Genomic DNA, 20,050 nt, shown 5'->3' with positions numbered 1-20,050 from the left:
CTAGGCCAGTGGGCGAGGGCCTCTGGCCCTTCTGTTACACCTCAGCCATCCTCGGTCGAAATAAAGATTATTATCAGCCTTACAAAAACACAGTGCGTTAAAAGTGAGTAAATTGCCTAGTTCATAAATTTCGCACACGCGTAAAAGAAACTAATATCTGATGAAACAAACCATGCCACTTTATTACTGGCATACAAAGTTCCAAAAATATTTCAATTGAACTTCTGGCATTTTAGTGTTCCCCGTGCGTTGCTAAGTCACTTATGTTTGTTTTTCAAAACGCTCGTTTACATTTTTCATCTCGGCCTCACTTCGGCTTGTAAAGGCAAAAACAAAAAGGCACAAGCAGCGATAATATTTGCCGTTTAATGTTTTGTAAATGAGCGAGTTGGCGACGCCGAAGCTATGGTGTATACTTTGCCCTGTTTGCAGCGCAAGATCACTGCTTCGCATTCCATTGCTGAAACATGGGCTATTTCACGCATATTGCCTTGGCTTCGCTGTTCACTGAAAAGAAAACGAGATTAGGACGATGTATCTCACGGTTCAATTTTCTTGTATGAATGTTTGTAAAGCGGAAGACCATCCGATCTCAAACCGAATGACCCGAGCAGACGCACAGTCAAAGCCTCGACAAAACTCGCATCCTTGTTCTAGACTCGAAGGAATGGAAAGACGTACCCAGTAGCAAAGACGTCAAGGACACCGGTAACTTGTATTCTAGCGAAAACAGAAGCTGCGAGTCGAAATCTATTGAGGGTTTGCAAGCAGTCGCCCATCAAGGCGCTCGGCAGAAGGGTAGCCTAGGAGGCGCTAGCATCGAAATGAAAGGGGGGGAGACCTGTGGAGAGGAGGAAAGTAAGATATTCTCGAGGAAAAGGGGGCAAGGCACCACTTTCAGTATAGAGGGGCTTCAGTTAATGCGTAGCTTGCATGGACATTACTTGGTCAGACACAATGGGGGAAAGGGTGCACGTGAGTGCAAGCCTCCGCTGCGTTAAAGGGATGGTGAACCGAAATTTGGATTTCAGAAAAAACAATGCAGGAGATCTAGGCAAGACGCTACAATCCCTACAACACTACTCGTAAGGCGATATTTCGAATGGACGGCCGTATATTTTTGGAAAAAGAGGTAGAGATTGAACCAGGCCGAAGAGGCACGCGACGTCAAGATACCTAGTTTCCTCCTCTCTTCGCTTCGCTCCCTCAAGGCTGCGAGGCGGAGAAGACGCGAGGCCGTTCCCTCTCCTTCTCGGAGAAACATGACGTGAACATTTCTGTCAAATGCACCTCCTTTTCTTGAAAAATACGGTCATCCATTCAAAATATCGCTGTATGAGTGATGTTTTGGTGTTTGTAGCATCCCGTTGCACACTTTTGACACCGTGCTTTGTGGAATCCAGATGTCGGTTCAGCATCCCTTTAATGGGACGCTTCTTGTCACCAGAAAAAAGGTTGGATCAACGTCGCGTGCAAACCACGCATACAGTATCACCTCGAGGACGAGGCCTTTGGTGAAATGTAGCAGAGTAGCGTAGCAGTTGCATCACTGAGCTGGAAGACGGCTGAAGTTTGTCATTGGATGTCCAAGGAGAATGTGCTGTTCTTCAACTGTGATGCGACTGGCAGTGAGAAGGGCAACGACTTACATAATAAAAGCTTTATTTTCAACTCTGCATTCGCCACAATTAAAACGAAAACGGTGATGTCGAGGACAACAAGACAACCCAAGTATCCAAGCAGAGTGAATTTCTTTTTCTATGCACTGAATGCTGGGGTTTTCTTACAATATTCGAATGGTCATTAAAATAACTCGATCGTGCTCGCAGCATGAAAGCCTTAGCATGCAGACAGTCTTTGTACAGGACCATCCTACAAGGAAGAAACATTCCTCAGACAGTGTCTGCATGCAGACTGTCCTTGTGACCAGTTTTAGAGACAAACAAAAGCTGTTCGCAATTGTACGATAATTCTAATTCGGTATGCAACCATCAAGGAAAAAAAAAAGTTGATTTGTAGAGCAAAATAATCAATGTGTTATAATTGGTGATGAACGCGAGGGAAAAACGAAGCATCTAAATTTCCTATTTTATTTGCCTTTAAATTAGTATGTTCTTTGTGCAATGTTGAAATAGCAGATTAATTATTACTGTTGCGTAGAAGTAACAAATATTTAGAAAAAAGCAATGTGCTCGACATTATATCAGTGTTTGCCACGGACTTGAACAGCCTTTGAGGGGATAAAGTTTTCAATTGACTGGATCGATTATGTCGTGATGCAGCATTAGAAAACAGCATTACGGACATATCCAACAAAGAAGTTATGTTCAAAATGTTTTAAAAAATGATTTGCCATATTTTCTAACATCTTCCATTTTTACTTTTTAGGCTCGCATGAATATGTGCTATTACAGAGATGCCTACGTCAGCCTGGCACATGTTCGTGAATGGAGCATTTGCCCACAAATTAAGTGAGCTAACTGCTAACAAAACCTCGATGCTTACATGGCAAAAGTGCACCAAGAACGCATAAAAACAAAATCGTCAACTTTCATGCATCATATGTACACACGCACAGAAATGAACATGCACAGCACATAATACACGCAGCAATGTTTAAACAGCAATGCACAGCCAGGTCATGTTTGGCACTTAAGTTATAACACAGGTTGAAAACATTTACCAAGCCTCTGTGCGCTTGTTTGAACAGCATGCGACAGTGACATCACACGGCATTTCGAAAAGTTCCGGAATCCCTTCCTCAGGGCAACCTTTCACGATGGCACTTCCTCTGTATTGGGCATACAAAAATATTTTATCCGTGAAACAGACGCTCAAGAGTTGCAGAGGTATCTATGCTGTTACGAGTGGCAGCCCAAATTTCTTTGACGTATACCTCGTAGATATTCACATCTTGCAAAGACTGCCCCTGACCCTTCTCCCATGACACTCGTCGTCTGTCTTGAATTAGTGACCTACACCCGATTACAAGCAGATCTCGATAACACTCAATCACAATTTAAAAAAGAGAATAGTTCTTTAGAATAAAACGTAAGACGTGCAGAACTGCAAACTGCTTCAGCAGATTCTCGCCAAGTAAATGCTTTCTAAGGATACAAGAAGTTCTTTTGTTCTTTTCTTTGCACCAGAGAAAAAAAAAATGCCTATTGTAAAATACCGAGCAAGCACCCACTCAAAATTTAGAGATAATCGTGAAAAAATGGGGGATGGGCGCTTGTCCGGTCATCAATTTTACATACCAACGTACTGTGCATATTTTCTCAGGTCTTACAAATTTCGGAATGGGCGCTTAGTGTGGAATGGGCGGATGCACGGTATTCTACGGTAGTCTAACTCCTGCATAATAATGTTAAAAGAGTATAAGAGGCATTACCACATAGAAACATATCAACAAAAAACCTTTAAAGCTGTTATTGTGAGGCCACCAATTTCGGCAACTCAATACCCCATATGATATGGGTTTTGCCGCAATGAGACAAAAGTCACATTCACAAAGAAAATTCACAATGACCTTTCTGATTCGCCTATATTTAAAAATGACAGACATATTTAGTGTTGTTTTAACTGCTCAGCTCTGCAACAGAAAGAGAACAAATGCATTGTCCACATTGCCTATTATTTCAACGAGAAAAAATATCTCTAGCACACATGTGGCACAATGTTGTGAGTGTATCCTTGTTGGATCTACTTGTACAATGTTGAAATCCTAAATGTGTGGAATCACTATTGTGACAGTTCACAGAGCTGCAACATTGCTGCATGACACCAACTTACACATTGCACAACCATTCAGGATAACAGAAGTTTATGACGCTGCTTGCCTGCATTGTACAGTGCCTATGAATGAGGTTGATATACTCATAAAAGTCACTGTTCAATCCATAAATGGTTAGGCAGGTAAAGACATCTGTCTATATGCAAAGCATACAGGGCAACAAAATCAGCAGAATGCACAGTTCACACTGCAACACAATGTGGCAGAATGACTTTGAGCTTGCAGAAAGAAAACAATTGCTGACTTGGTGCTACCAACATTTCTCCACAAAAACCAGCAATTCGCAAAAGGTACTTTTAAGAAATTCATAGTTCCTAGATACATTGTGACAGCCATAATGAAGTGCTGTCTTGGCCTAAGAATAAATAATAAAAATGACAAAAATGTTATTCAGGCTGTACCACATCAGCTGCACATAGCACTTGAACATAATGTACAACACCACAATATCAAAACAGTCCACAACTTTGAAAGAGTCAAGGCAAACATAGTATAAACCCTAAAGCATCATATTAGAAAAAAAAAAATTCAGAAAGTCATCCTAAGAAGCAAATGTCACTGTCATATCCATAAATATAAATTGTAATTGCTGAGTTTTGTCATAATATATCAAAGAGCATAACCAAATGATATAATTTCTAGACAATCCAGCATCATTCAAAAGGGTACGCGCAAACTATACTTGTCGCTGCAATCACCTCAACTAGTATATTATCATGTGTACTTCCACGACACTAGATGTTGACCTTCAAACTTCTATTTTTTACATAAGAGAAAGGAGCTATATATGTACTACAATTATCAATGCCTGAAATGAACCAGCAGCAAACATGTCACCAAACGCAACATTTAATCATTTTCAATGAAGCCGCTCAAATGAAAAAGGGTTCAAAATGTCCAGTGACCTTTTACTATATATAAAACGTGCCTAGGTATCGGTAACTGATGCTGCACTTACAAATGTGGGACAAGTATTCCATTGATCTAGAAATCTCTGAAATGACAGCCAGCCTCTCAACAAATCTTGCTAGATTATTATTTTAGTTACAATGCACATTAACAAAGCATCACCATCAAGGACAGTAAAATTATGCTTGACAAAATTTGATAGTAAACCAGGTTCTGATAAAATAAACCTCGGTGAAATAATATATACTGGAAGTTAGCATATTGTGTGCATGCATCAAGCTTAAAGAAATCCATCCCAAAAGCCGTGACTGTCTGTTCCCAGCTGCAATTTCTAGTTTAATTTTATGGCTTGTACTCCCTGATAATTGAATTTTAACTGAAAAAAATGCAAGACTGCAGCAACAGCTTGTTCTCTAATAACTGCTTTAACTTGGGCATGAAGTCTTCAAACACGTCAGGTTAGAACAGAGTCACGTATAATGTGAAGGATATACCTCTTTCTCTATCTTCTAAAGCTCACAGGAACATCCTGATATTCTGAATGAAGTTATTATCAAAAAGGCTGTGTTTAAAGACTGACAGCAAACTAAATGATGAAAGCCTCACCAAAAAGTGAGAAGATAAAAGTAAAAAATCATAAAATAGGATATTATAAAAAGAAATGTTTGTTCGAATTGTGAGTTCTTGTATAGTTGGATTATACCACAATTGCAATTGCTATCTCCATAATTCAAGGACCAATGGAACACATATGATTGGCGATTAGTGCATGATGACTAGAGCCCGAATGTTTAGGCATGGAAAAGTTGTACTATTCTCGATGGGCCTACCGTAAAATTCCGAGAGACAGCCCACCTAACATCAAGAGCAAACTGGCTGAAAATATGGAGCGGGCTACCTTTCAATGTACAAGCATGTTTTAAAAGATTGCTCTTTTTAGGTCGTGTCCCTTCCAAGTTTGTTATGGTGGCAAGGAGCAACGAAGCAAAGATGACTGTTCCCAGTCAGCAACGTCTGCTTATATCCCGCCGTAGCGAGCTAGCCACATTTAAGCCGAGGCCATCATTGATCCCAACACTACTATTACTAGAAGCGGGCTATCTTTTGGTGTTTAAAAAAATATAGAAAATCAAGCCAAAAATAGGGGTGGGCCTTTTTTTTCGGGGTGGGGCATCTCTCGGGATTTTACGGTAAGCTGGGCACTAACTGTCCACACAAGAGCAGAAGGAATAGACATCAGAAGTGTAAATTGAAGTTCCTGTACTGCTGTTCAGTCCCAAAAAACTGCCATCGATTGTGCCTAATCATGCTTGTCACAGAAAATTTACGAGCTAGTTTCGGTGCCTAAACACAAACTCTTTAGTGTCTAAACATCTGGTCTCTAATGATGACACTGAAACAGACCCACTGAATGTGGACAATGATGAGGCACCAAAGCAATCTGACTCACCACATAACACATGCAATGTGTGGTATGTACATACCACAAAAAAAAAAAATAAAAAAAAAAAAAACACTTTAGCTCCAAATCTTTAGACTGCGAAGCAGAAAAGATTGCTTATCCCAGACAACTGTTTTGGCTCTGCCAGACACATCGGCACTTAATGAAAGGGGTCGCTCGCCAAGCAACTGAAGCGTTTAGCTGCAACAAAAACTCAAAAGCCCCAGAAATCCCCTTGTCTTCACAACACACATTTTTTTTCCAAGTGTAAAAAGGCCTTTTGAACATTCATCACCACATACTCTGAATCCCCTTTTCAAGAGGTCACTTCAAAGTCGTCGCAGCTGCCGCCTTCCAAACAGCCGATGCGTGTCAGATTGTTTGCACAGTCTGACCGAGCCAGACTTGAGCACGAGCACAACACGTCCTAAAGAAAATAGTCGTCTATTAGCAGCCACTTCGTCCACAATGCGACATGTTGATTGCCGCCACTTCCCAAAGTTTGCACAGAAGTCAGGTGTGCTGCCCGTAATGCGCAGCAGAAAAGTCGTGTCCTTAACAGCGGCTGTTTGTGACATTCGATGCGGACAGCACTGAACTAACCACTCCGGCGTCTTCTTAAGCGTTCATAATCTGGTCTGTCTGCCTCTGGCGGTACCGACGTTCCCAACGGATGGTGAAGAGAGTGCAGGGGCAACACAGCTCACAAACGCAAACAGCAGATATCGAGCACAGGCACTAGTAGACGAATGCTTCCGCGTTCTGCAAGCAGCAGAGGTTGTTCATCAGACGGAGGAGAACACCATCTTCAGCAACGCTGGTGCGACGAGAACGACAAACGACGCGCATCGTAGGCAAGATGAAGACGAAGGAGAGGCTGCTGTGATTTGCGTCTTGGGCTTCTTTGGAGCCGGCGGAGAGGTTGGCACCGAGACGCTGAAGAAGATGTCCGACGCGGTCGTTGATCGGCCCGGTTCGAAGTCGTCATCCCCGCTACCGCTTCCGCTGCCGCTCCCCATGTCATCCAAGTCGGCTGTTGAAAAGTTTGCGTGAGTTCATGTATAAACAAGTAGAAACTGGAAACAGAATGTGTCCTGGCTTCGTAGGGGTCCAGAAGCAGGATGGAACCCTTAGAGTAGCATAAAAATAGCTAATGACAACAGTTTCAGCTAACAATAGTGTCGTAGACACATGTAGAACCTGCCTGTCAAAGATGCCAGAATTTTCCATGGTTAGATATATGAAGTATTTTGTTATCAGCTAGTATGAGTGGCAGAACTCCCTGAATGTTGTAACTGACAGAAATTTATTTAACATCAGAACTCTTTGTAGAAGGGATGTCTTCCAAAATTTGTATACGAAGAAAATGCACATAGTGTCATGAATAGACCCATGCTCCGCTTCTGTACGAGAATCTGAAAATTATGCCCTCCATAAAATGTAGTGTTCGAATGCATGCTACCTTATAAATTGGTAAAAAAAAAAAAATTAGGCACAACCTTAAGTAGTTTCACGAGGGTAGACCATGAATGTGCACTCTCTCACCGTTATTCGTCTATGAAACAAGTTATTCTACTTATGTGACTTTTTTTCATGATGGCCATAGCAGCATAGAGCAATGACAATCCTAAAGTAATTACAATTTATGTCCCAAGCTTTCCAATGGTCATGAATGATTCTAGCATGGCAGCCGTAAAAGAAATTCATAGATAGAAATTCACACTAATAAACAATTCAAACATCTGAAAATATAAATGGTCAAAAATTGCGACATGGTCATGTTAGTGATTTGACCTGCAGACAGGACCGAAAACTGCCCGGGCACCAGTGCACAACAGATACTAATACACACACGACAAGATTCGCATTGAAGTGAAACCTTTCACACTGAAAACAGAAAGAAGCAATATCATTAGTTCACTAGCCTCACAAGTATTGTTTTCCTTATCCAAGCTTGCACAATGATTCAAATCTCTGTAGGTGCCACTCCTGCTCTGCAACTTCCCTGCGGTGCTCTCAAACGTTCCACACGGGCAAACGCACAAGTGCACCGCACGCAGCGTTTGCGCTCTGTGCAATAAGCCGCACTCAATTTTACAACAACACTGAACTAAAAACATGGTTACTATGACTATGCACTACGTATTTCGTGTACCTGAATCAACAAAGCATGATTCAGCTTTCTCTTTATAAAACGGCCTGCAAGAAGATGATAGATTACCCACGGTAGTCCCACAATGCGGGTGAAACGGTTGGCAAAGCTGCGTAGTACACAGCTTGAAATTTAAGAAGTAGCAGGACAATTAATGGACGAAATTAAGAAAAAAAAGATGACGCCGTGTCATGCTTTGTTCACTTTTGGGTCCGCACTTTAAAGGGATACTACAACAAAATTTCGGCGCTCATTTTTTTGGTTTTAATGTGTTCAAAGGAGCAGCATCACATCGAACATACCGATATCTTGTTAAAAAAGTCACGAAAAGGAATTTTAAAACAAATGAAACGATTAGCAAAGAGCACCTGGTGGATGTCGCTAACGCCTTGCTTGTAATGCCCGTCTAGGAACCTTGACAGCTAGTGACGGAGGTTGTCTCGCCTCCGGCCACGACGAGAGAAGAGGGGAAGGAGGAACTCCCCTCTTCCCAAAAATGCCTTTTGTGTGTCGCAGAAGTCGCTATTGTCCCCCCTACAAGATTACAGAAGATTAACCCGTCACTCAAAATTCGGTCAAAAGCAGCCGCTCCTGTGGCTGGAACGACTAGGCCATCCTCTCGACGTCAGCCTCGCCGTAGCTTTGCTCGTCCTGAGACGACCTACGTCACGATTGCGTTGGATGCCACGTGGTCTCCGCTGGGCCTTCTCCGAGTGCTTGCCAGAATGGGCCGTTTATAACGAAAAATACAGCCACCAGGCTCAAAATACAAACGTGTGATTGCCATTTACGGATATTGTGGATCATATTCCACCTATTTTTGAACACGACGGGAATATTTCAAATTTTGTTGAAGTATCCCTTTAAACAAGAAACAGCAGTAACGATCCCGACTCACCGGAGTCCTGCCATTGGACGTCGTGCCCACTGTAGGCCAGGGTGAGCTTGTTGGTGATAATCTTGAGGGTGAGGATGAGCTGGTTGATCACCACGTTGCTACTGGACCGCTCTGCGCCATCTTTGTTCCTATGACCCTTCGTCCTAGTTGGCCCGCTTCCAGTCTGGTTGTTCTCAGACCTGCAAAAGATCATCTTGTGTAAGATGGCGGGCATAGCGAGGTCACACATGCGTCATTGCACGAGTCATTGTATCGGCCGCAGATTTTACAGGGATTCACTCATGTCTTACAGTGTTTCCTTTTTCTGGAGAGGTTTACGTCACTGCCTGTTCCTGCAAAGACGTTGCAAATAGTGTGAAATATTTTCCCAATTATGTAAGAAATCTCCATGGCGAATATAACCTTCGTTTATCAAGGTTATATATTTTTAGAATACGTAGCAGGAGAGGAGGTAAATGGTTGAATTTTTGTTGGAATCACGGTCATAAAACCTGTAAAGGTCACATTAACCAGTCTCCGCTAAAATCAAAAAGCAGATGCTACGCTCAGTTGTCAGATCGCAAGTATTAGTCAGTACATTTTCTTAGAACCTATTTCTTTGTCAACCCTTCCTAAAATCCACCTTTACTTGTGCAAGCTTTTCTGGATATTCATTCTTCTCTTCCATTGTTTGTGAGTGGAACTGTGTGGCTTTTTTACTTGCATACCGATGAGGAAAATTATTTTTTTAATGTTGGAGTTTTAAGGCATGGAAAGAAAGGGCATGGAAAAGATAAAACAGACATATTAGTTATACTTTTGTTATGATTTGTGCTCTCAAGAAATTTAACCTAATTTTTCTCCCATGCTTACCGTAATATATCGAGCAAGCACCCACCTAAAATGTAAAGCTTATCTCGAAAAACCGGGGGGTGGGCACTTGTTAGGTCACAGATCAAAAATGCAGAAGGATCACAAGGTAGGGCGGGCTTCACTGCTCGCAACGCACACGGGGTTAGCTTCACCACTTTGCACCGACAAGCTCAGAGATGCGTCTAATGCCGAGAAGCATCTCGGTTAGCCGTGTCAGCTCAGAAGTCTGGGGTGGGCGCTTGATACGTCCTTTGCCTATTTTTGAAACGTTTCAGAAGTGGGTACTTATTCTCACATAAATGCGTGTTCAGTATTTTACAGTAAATACATTTTTCTAACATTTACCGTTGCTACTCATTCTCATTTATCTAAAGTAAATAAAGATTACACGATAATCACTGAAATAATGTTGCTCTGTATCAGCAATGCCTGATACAGTAAAGCCTTGTTATAACAAAATTGAAGGAGAGGTCGTAATTATTTCGTTATAACCATTAGTTTGTTATAGCCACTGTCCATCTCTTCCCACTTTTAGCAAACAAGGGGAATTATGATTGCATTGTTATATCCATTAGTTTGTTATATCCCATTTTGTTATAACGAGGTTTCACTGTACCAATCTCCTGACTCGAGCAAAACATCACAGCATTACTTCAATAAAATTAACTGGGCGGTGACGCATAAGATGTTCTTTTATCCCGAGACTCGTAGTAAAATAGGCCAGAAAAATCTATGTCTGCACATGGCATGTTAAAAAATTATTCAAGGGTGCCTTTCACTGGTACGTGTTGCCTCGCAATATTTTGAGGCATAGCTCAGTTCCCGCAAAAAATAAAGACATCCTGGTGAGTTTCAACGATGGGTGCCGACGCAGACAACCGAGTCACGCTGAAAGTCATGTTTGAAGCTCCTACCTGGAGGAGGTGCCAGAGGTCATAAAAAGCAGAAAGCAGAGATAAGCCACGCATTTGCACCAGGTTTTGCACAATTGTGTTTGCCTTCATTCCTTTTAGTTACGACGTTAACATCATCATGCACAATTTGTGAGTGAAGCTAGACGACACAACGATTGTCATTAATCCAATCGACCGCCACTGTCATGACGTGTCCCGATTGCGACACATTGCATCGCCTCTTGTTAGGAGCGCCAATTACGACTCTTGGCATGACCCAAGCTGTGTTCCAAATCTTACTCAAATGAGTCCAGGCTACTCTGCATAGTTATGTCACATAAAAACACAAGCAGAAGAATGCTGTACAAGGGTAGGTTTTCTAATGTCAAGGTACGAAACCTTTACCATAAGGCGAGAATGAGCAAATTCTGGAGCATGGCCCCGATCATCCGCATTTGTTGTTGTCGTTCCTGTTTCTCACAAACAAAAAGTTTAGCCGTGAAACACCCCAAAAAAACAGTGTGTCCCCCAAAAAATTTACAGTTTTTTTTTCTTTTTTTGTAAAATCAAGCAATGCATTGCTGAACGTTCAGCCTCCGCTCAAACGTAGCCCTAGCGGTTCGAACTGGATTTCGAAGTCTCAGAACTACTAACCGTTATCTTAATCAAAAGTTAGAGACGAATTTCTGAAAACTTCAAGGGGAAACTGAGGCTCGTTCTTGGTAACTGACACCATTCAACTCCATGTATTCGAGGGCTCCGTCGACCTCCATTTCCCATTAAAAGGTTCAGAAAATCACCTCTAACTTCTCAGTGAGGTGACGGTCAGTTCTGAAACTTTGGCATCTGGTTCAGACCACTAGCGCCACATTTGGCCGGAGGCCGAGCGTTCAGCAATGCGTCGCTTATTTTCGCAGTAAAAAAAAGAACCCGTAAATGTTTCGGGGAGGACACCCCATATTTCTGACATTCAAAGGCTGACCTGGCTCTGTGAAGGCCGTCCCAGCAATCTTCGAGAGGCGGGGACCCCTGGGGCGTCGGTGGGCGGCACAGCCGGTCGGGCAACTGTGCCCACATGCCCCTGGTGGTGCGGATCTGCTTCCGGATCCCCTGGACCAGGCGGTCCATGCTGGTCCCGGCCGCCGTCGTGGGGCGCATGGCGCCCTGCTGCGCTCCGCCGAACTTGAGCGTCTCGAACTGGAGCTCCTGGTGACCCCCGCTGGCACGCCGTGCCAGCCGCAGCTTGCCGCACTTGTCGTACAGCTGTCGACCGATCAAGACATTCGTGCGGCAGGGTTTGACTCTGACACATGCTTCGCATTTTATCCACACGCGCTAAAAGAGGGCCATGGGATCAGAGCCCGGAGCGGGGGGACTTTTTTTAGCGTGGCACCAGTCCCCTAGCCATAAAGGCCCGTTCACACTCTTGCGACTGCTTGCGACCTCTTAAACCTGGGTTCCTTAAAACTTCTTAAACCAGAGAACACACTGGCGCCATCTATTGGGAAGCAGTGTAAACTCGGCGGTCCGGAATATTTTTATTTTATTTCTCGCGCAATATCCTTTCTTTTTTGGCTCGAAAAACTTTTGTCAATGTTATAAACGAGCCTTTCTGTGGGTATTACGCACATTTGACCTCGGAAATCCCGCAAAACCTTCGCTTTTGTGAAATGCAGTTCTAGGGTCACCGCATAGATGGCGCCTCAATGTCAGTGTGTTCCCTCATTCTAGAAACATTTAAGAAGTTGTAAGAGATCTCGTCTCTCTCAGTCGTACTCAGTCGCAAGAGTGTGAACGGGCCTTAAGTCTTCTCTGCCTTGGGGACTTCTCGTCGATAATTATCATCTTTCAGGTGTAAGAATTTACTAAAACTTAACGAAATCAAAATAACAAGAAAATGTTTCATAAAATGTCTTCAAGAATTGCAACCCAAACAAAAAAAGAAAAAGAAAAAACTGCCATTTTGTTTATTTTAATAAAACGTTTACTTCAGCAAAATCCACAGCTTTAGGTTGTTCTTAAAAATGAACAAATTCCTTCTCATGAGAGCCTCAAAGTTGTCTGATACCAAAGCTGACCGAAATTGCAGCACAAGCTAATGCAGCAGTTTACTTCTTGTTGATATACAATTGTGTGCGTTTAGACTAAACATAGAGCAGTGTCATATAAAAATACTAATAAATTAAACATGTCGATCGGCAAGCTGTCTGATCTTATATAAAATCGTCCGGAGAATGAAAGCTAGGAACTTGTGCCACATTTCCTTTATACCTTAACGGCAATGTTTGCTCGAAACCAACCTCACATTCACATTAATGCCATTGTGTAAAAATAGTAGCGAACACTCCTCCCAGCCTCTTTTGTTAACAATCGTTTTGAGCTTGGGCATTTTCAATTTCATCTCTAATTTCTAATTCAAATCAAGCATGTAATAGTGCAAGTGAAGAGCTGAGTAGCACGGAAAGGAGCCTACCGTTTGCAGAATGGCGACATGGTTTTCTTGAAAGTCCATGATAGCTTCCGAGATCTTGACCCCTATCGGATTAACCACCGACTCGATGTTGAAGGAACTTTCCAGGCGATTGGCCAGGTTTAGCAGGGCATCTGAAAGTTTGAACGTCCGAAAGTTGACGCAACGAATGTCGACTGTTTGGTCCTCAAATGACGTCGAACGGCCACACAAGGGACTAAAGCCAAAAGAAGAGTGTTTATTTGTTCTGTGCAAAAAGAACCCGCCTAACTTTTTCATAAATACTACTCTTACATATTACTGCCTAACAGCTACATCACGCTGCATTCACATTTTTCAGGTCGTGAAACAACACACTACAAGTATCATACTGTGTACACAGACAGAAACATTTTGCACATTCTCTTTTCAGTGGAACAGCCAAACATTAAATCAGTCTTTCCAATCACACGGTGAAACTCGGAGGCAGTTTAAAAAGTCTCGGCAACATTTTCAGCATTTTAGTTTTACCAGCAGCGAAGCTTTGCTCCTCTCTCACTGTACCTCTTTTTTTTTTTTTTTGCACTAGTCAGATTTCTGGTTTCCTGCATCTCCCTCATGTAATAACTCTTCTCCTGGGACCTGCTCTGGTCGCGGGAGTGGACCAACGTCGTGGGGAGAGAAAGAGTCACGCTATAGGCAGCCAAGACCAACAAAAAAACAAGCCCTATTTATTTATACACTCCTCAGGACGACTCGCGGCTCCCCTAGTGGACGCAGTCGCAGAGAACCAGCGTTAGAAATGATATCCAATCACCTACAAATGAAGTCATAGTTCTAGGAACATTGTGGCGGTTGCCCGGCACCTCAAGAGTATCTATTGTGAAGTGTGCAGAGAAAAAAGACTCATTCTTTGTTGATCTCGGTTGTCGAATGCAACCCTCTCCGATCACGTTGGCCCACTCCGGCAAACAACACGGAAAAATTTATTGTAGTGCTCCTTCAAGATGACAATGAGCGAAACAGCAGTTAGAGCACTGACCGATGAAGTGACCCCACTCTGTGTCCAGTTCCATGTGGTGCACCAGGCAGCCTTGCATGACGCTGTGGCAGTAAGACGAACACGGCTTCAAGTCCGGAAGTCCGTGGCAGTGGGGGCAGTAGCTCATCTTCATGAGCGCATGACTGCAGTTCGCCGTGGGTCCGACCTGCAAAGAGCGCGGGCCAGAAAGAAGAGCGGTCAGTCAGGCTCCTGTCCGTGTACGACTAGGACAGGCCACAGACATTTTTATTTTCTTTACCGATTGGCTGCACTGACTATATTGAACATCAACTTTTTTGTGCCTATCGTCAAAGCTTGAAGTTGAACATTTCGGCAGACAGCCCCCCTGAAGAAGGTGCCGAGCCGGCACCGAAACGTTGGGACCCTACGAGCTTTCAGGGATTAGTTGGTGTTTGTCAAAGCTAGCTTAATTCCCACTATGCTGCAGCCTAGCATCGCAGTGCAAACCTTCGTGTTGCGTCCCATTTACAAATAGCTTAGGCAGCGCTGCGGGAACTACACTAGCCTCGGTAATGTAGCGCAAAAATGTTGATGCTGAGAATGAATACCTAATTCACTGCCCAGTAATTATTCAGCTCATTCCCAATTTTCGCATATTGGCCAACATTTTTGACACAACTTATGGCTGCAAATTCCTAGAAAAAGAGATTGCAATGGGCGAACACATCGGGGAAAGAAAAGGGGGGTGATATCACCCCCCTCTTTGCCCTAGGCAAATCAGGAGCGGTTTCTTTTTATGGAAAAAAAGACATACAACAGCTTTTTTCCAGGAATGCTTAGTTTTTGTTTAATCGGCAAATATTAAGTAAACAAAATATATCTGGGTGACGCTTCACTTGTGACCTTAGATGTCTTTGCTGGCACCCCCCCCCCCCCCCCCCCCACACTTCTCCCTCTCTGCCTAAACAAAAAATCCGACCCTAGGCCAAAAATCCCTTTTAAAATAAGAGAGCTCTAGCTCTCACTCCCTTCTATTGTCAATTCCAAGTTACTGGTCTTTAATTGCTTTAAGTTATCTCAGCCGACGCCCCATGCCTGCTTAGTGCATTCCTCGCAGACAGTGAAGCCAAAGCTATGGGTACCCGTGCAGTGGCGCACCTTGAGCACTGATCAAAGCTGTGCACGTGCGGTGTTCACTTCTTCCAAGGAGGTTAGAATGCTTCTTCTGAGATGCCAGAAAAAGCCGTCCTCGAGCAGTGTTCTAAGCACGCGCTGCAAACAACATGGCGTCCCATGAATGACGCCATTTTGACATCCTAAGAAAGCATTATTCAGAAAAAAAAAAAAGAGCGTGAAGAGGTCTGATTCTAACCCTTCACAAATCATTAACAAAACGCAATCTGAAAGAGCGTAAAAAAAAAGAGAAAAAAAGACAATGTTTTATTTAGAAATATATAGGAGGACATGTAAAAACAAACAAATTAGTAGTCAGCTGTTTATACAGCAGTAGTTGGTGTCTTTAACGGGCACCAGGCAGTTGTAATACAGGACCGCCACGCCGGTAGGACGCTTATCCATCCAGTTCGAAACCGGCAGGGGTGAGAGGGAACTGAACCCAGGATCCCTGGGTTCTGCAGCGCGATGAGGGCAAGAACAATTCGCGAAAAAAACTATAAGGACCCGGGAGTGGGCAAGAAGGAGGAGGAGGATGAGGAAGCAAATCAAGCAAAACAGGGGAAGAAAAAGCAAATAAACAGAGGACCTGCCCGCCAACCCCCCCAAAACAACATGCTAACTCGTTCCGGGAACGCGAACTGGGGAGAGAGAGACCCGCAAAAGAAAAGGCAAGCGTGCGAGAATTAAATGAGATCGTGCCCGCGTAAAGTAAGTATAGGGTCGTGAGAACCGAATGAGACAAAGGCCACCGACGCCGCGAGCGGCTGCACGCGGGTTCGCGGTTTCGTTTGCTCGAAGCGGCGGCGTCTGATTGCGAAGAACCCTTTCGAGCGGAACTAAACCAGAGGCGCATTCTCGGGCCGCTTTGCCCGCGTCGCGTGAGGAACGCATCGCGTGACTCGCCTCTCCGCGCATGCGGACAAAGAAAACCGAAACAACGCCAGAATGCGCAAGCACTGTCAACGGAGAGCCATTCGAGCTTTGAAACTGATCCAAGTTTGTTTTGTTTCTTTTGAGAGCGATTCGGTAATGCCGCGATCACGCTGCTAACACGTCATACAAATGGCAGTCTGCTGACTGACGCTGTCTGAGGAGTCTTTCTTCCTCGTACGACGTCTGCCATCCAGTATCGAAGTTTCAGTTGGAATATTTTTGTTATAGACATTTATCAGCCAGACACCATAAACACGATACATTTCTACGCGCCAAATTCTACCTTATTCTTTTTTTTTTTAATTGTTGATTTTTTGAGTTACGAAGTCTAGGGTTGGAACCGAGCGGCTGACGCAGAGCTGGTCTCCGGTAAAAAGTGCGTAGAAAATCCTCCACCACGGACTCGCTATCTCCCTGGAGGGTTTGTCCGGACGAGCCAAGAAGGTGCACTCACGTCCATGACGCTCTGTATGACGTCCCTGCCGACCCCGAGTGCCTGGACGAAAGTGCGCGTGGCCACGAAGGACCGCTTCACCTCCAGTGTCAGCTTCTGCGGCACGTCTCCGAAGGGCTTCAGCTCGTCCCTGTACTCGCTGATGCACTGCAGGTACTTCTCGCTCAGCGTGTACTGGGCGTTCATCACCTGCGAGACGCCGGCACATCATGAGCAACTCCGGACCAGCTGGACCCGTCGATAAGGTGACGCAATGAGGCATCCGTCTTACCAGTACCAAAGGAAAGTTCGTTACACGATCCAGAGCCTGAAGGCCCGTTCACACTCTTGTGACTGCTTGCGACCTCTTAAACCTGGGTTCCTTAAAACTTCTTAAACCAGAGAACACACTGGCGCCATCTATTGCGAAGCAGTGTAAACTCGGCGGTCCGGCATATTTTTTTTTATTTCTCGCGCAATATCCTTTCTTTTTTGGCTCGAAAAACTTTTGTCAATGTTATAAACGAGCCTTTCTATGGGTATTACGCACATTTGACCTCGGAAATCCCGCAAAACCTTCGCTTTTGTGAAATGCAGTTCTAGGGTCACCGCATAGATGGCGCCACAATGTCAGTGTGTTCCCTCATTCTAGAAACATTTAGGAAGATGTAAGAGATCTCGTCCCTCTCAGTCGTACTCGGTCGCAAGAGTGTGAACGGGCCTTCAATCCGTGGTACGATGTAAATATACTGCCAAGGAGACACAAAGTGTACGAAACTGGGATCTATGGCGGCTCGAGTTTCATCCGCTTGGCACGAGAGGGCGTCGCACACTCACATGATACTCTACTGTAAAGGGCTTCACCCTATGCCTACCGAAGACAACATAGATTTAATAAAGTCATTGGGTTTTAGAGACAGCGAAGGGAGAGTGGATTTCAAGACTGTAGAGATTACCAAGCAAAGATTAAGTGAATGGTGGCAGAAATCGAGAGAAAACTAGGTATTTTCTTATCCACTGATGGCAAGGGGGTTTCATAGCCTCACTTTCTTTGCACTGCGGAGTGAATATAGATTTCACATTTAAATATTCTAAGCTTAAATGGTAAAACAAAATGGCTAGGTGGCGTAAGCTACCGCCCGATCCAAAGGGCTCAGCCGTATTCATCCATCCATCCATCCTAGAAGGTTACACTTTGGTATCGGGCAGGGAAGTTGCTTGCGATTTTATGTTAGCAAAGGGCCAGTGGGGCCATACAAGACATCTTGGATCCCTATCGCCGCTTCAAGTAGTAGGCAACCACGAAAAAAGAGAAGTGTTAAAGCCTCGGAGGAAAAAAATGGATTATGTTCCGAAGAAGGTCTAGAAATAAAACGGAAACCGATCTGTGACCTATGATAATTCCAGCGTCTCACCTGAAACATCTTCCTGTAGAGCTCGAGGAAAAAGCCGTCCAGCGCGTCCACCAAGTCAACACCTCCCGTCAGGTAGTACTTCTCGAGGTTCTCGAACATGTCGTGAAAGATGTAGGAGTTGGTGTCGTACTGCATGCCGTACGTGCGCAGGAACATGCCGTGGAAATCCTTCTTGGACGTCTTCAGCAGCTCCCGGAAAAACTCTGCAGGGATACACGAAGATAACTTTCAACCATCGACGGTACCGAACAACAAATAAGTACACAACCCAGAGAGGACGACAGCTTTGTGTTTTACCGTTTTCACGGTACAAAACAAGACAGATTAAGTGGTATACAATGTGGCGTCCCAAGCCGGATTCTGGAAGTAAACAGGCTCACTGAAGAACCGACGTAGTGAATGTTCCATTAATCTAGGACACTACAGAGACACCTTATTTGGGTACCGAAAGGTTAGTGATCATATAAAAACATCTACTATAAGAGGATTTAATACCCTCAAGGTCTATTTATTCTAGGAATTTTCCCTTCGCCACCGTCTGTTGGTTCTACCTTCGTTGCCGTCTGTTCAACGAGCAGCAGAGCAGACGTCATCTTGATTAACGGTACCTCGACTTTAGGGTGCTTCATGGAAACGCTCGGAACCTTGCCCCACCGTATAACTGCTATCACCGTCCGATGGACTACAGCCATCTGCATGGGCGTACCAACCGGGGGGGCAAGGGGGGCACTTGCCCCCCCAGTTCTCAGAGTGGGGGGGCAAGGCATACGTTTTGCCCCCCCTGAAACGGCCGCCACTGGGCAGAGCAGACACAGGCCGGCGGCGCCCAAGGAATACCAAGGGCACTGCCCCCCGACCCGCGCGGGCATATTTTTAACGCGCAGGCGATACAAACCCTAGCAACGGTGCTCACGCACGCCGGATTGGCTGGTTTGTGGAGCCTTGCCCCACGAACAAGTCTACACGGTAACCTAACGGAATCCATCCGCGAGACATGGGCCGGGCGGGCCGTCCAGACCAGGACGTAGGCCCTTACACAAAATAAAGTTTTGCTTGCCTGCTTGGAGATAGGAGCTGCCGCCGTCAACATAGGCAGCGGATGCAATGCGAGTTTCCGAAGAGGTAGCGTAACTTAGCGGTGAGATGTCTGCCTCATACGTGTCAGACCCGGGTTCTATTTATGGTGTGGGCCGGCTTACTTCTTTTTATTTTTTTTCTCGAACATTTTGTTTTGTCGAGGCATTTGGCGATATTTACATTTCTTTTTTACCATTAACACTAAAAAAACGAATGTTGTTGACGAAACATCGCTAAACTAAATCGTATCGACTCTATTTACGGAAGTGCATGGGGGGCAGCGGGGCTTGGGTTGCCGACCGGACGCCGCAAAGCGGCGTGTACGGGGGGTGGGGGGGCTAGGTGGGTTAATAGATTTGTAATTAGCAGCCGCACACCGTCACCGCGAAGCGGCGTGAACGCAGGCGCGGGGGTGGGTTAACGCGCTTCGAGTGATACACGAGCAGCCCATCCGGCGTGAGCGTCGTTGTTAGGGGTTCTATCGCCTGCACCGTAAAAGGAGCAGTGTGTGCACCTCCTGTAGGACGCTCATTCGGCACTCGGCACAAACTGATAAGCGCGTTTCGCTTTATCTGAGCCCGAGTGAGCGTCCTCCCCTCGAAGCAGAATGGAATTGCCCGGAG

At 44.6% G+C, this 20,050-nt stretch overlaps 1 protein-coding gene across 1 annotated transcript in view; it reads right to left on the bottom strand.

Moving 5' to 3' along the window:
- Positions 1–1,645: 1,645 nt before the first annotated feature.
- Positions 1,646–20,050, bottom strand: part of LOC115312734 (glypican-6) — a 116,036-nt gene continuing 97,631 nt past the window's right edge. The window contains exons 3-9 of the mRNA XM_042294363.1: positions 18,351–18,553; positions 16,957–17,145; positions 14,433–14,598; positions 13,415–13,545; positions 11,924–12,204; positions 9,197–9,375; positions 1,646–7,179 (exon numbers count right to left, since the gene is read on the bottom strand). Coding sequence (XP_042150297.1) covers positions 6,932–7,179; positions 9,197–9,375; positions 11,924–12,204; positions 13,415–13,545; positions 14,433–14,598; positions 16,957–17,145; positions 18,351–18,553 — 1,397 coding nt within the window. The 3' untranslated portion in view covers positions 1,646–6,931. The remainder of the gene's footprint in view (positions 7,180–9,196; positions 9,376–11,923; positions 12,205–13,414; positions 13,546–14,432; positions 14,599–16,956; positions 17,146–18,350; positions 18,554–20,050) is intronic.

The sequence above is a fragment of the Ixodes scapularis genome, unplaced genomic scaffold (genome assembly GCF_016920785.2).
Source record: "Ixodes scapularis isolate PalLabHiFi unplaced genomic scaffold, ASM1692078v2 PGA_scaffold5__190_contigs__length_132052651, whole genome shotgun sequence".
Classification (NCBI taxonomy): Eukaryota; Metazoa; Arthropoda; class Arachnida; order Ixodida; family Ixodidae; genus Ixodes; species Ixodes scapularis.
This window is presented reverse-complemented; position numbering and strand designations above follow the sequence as displayed.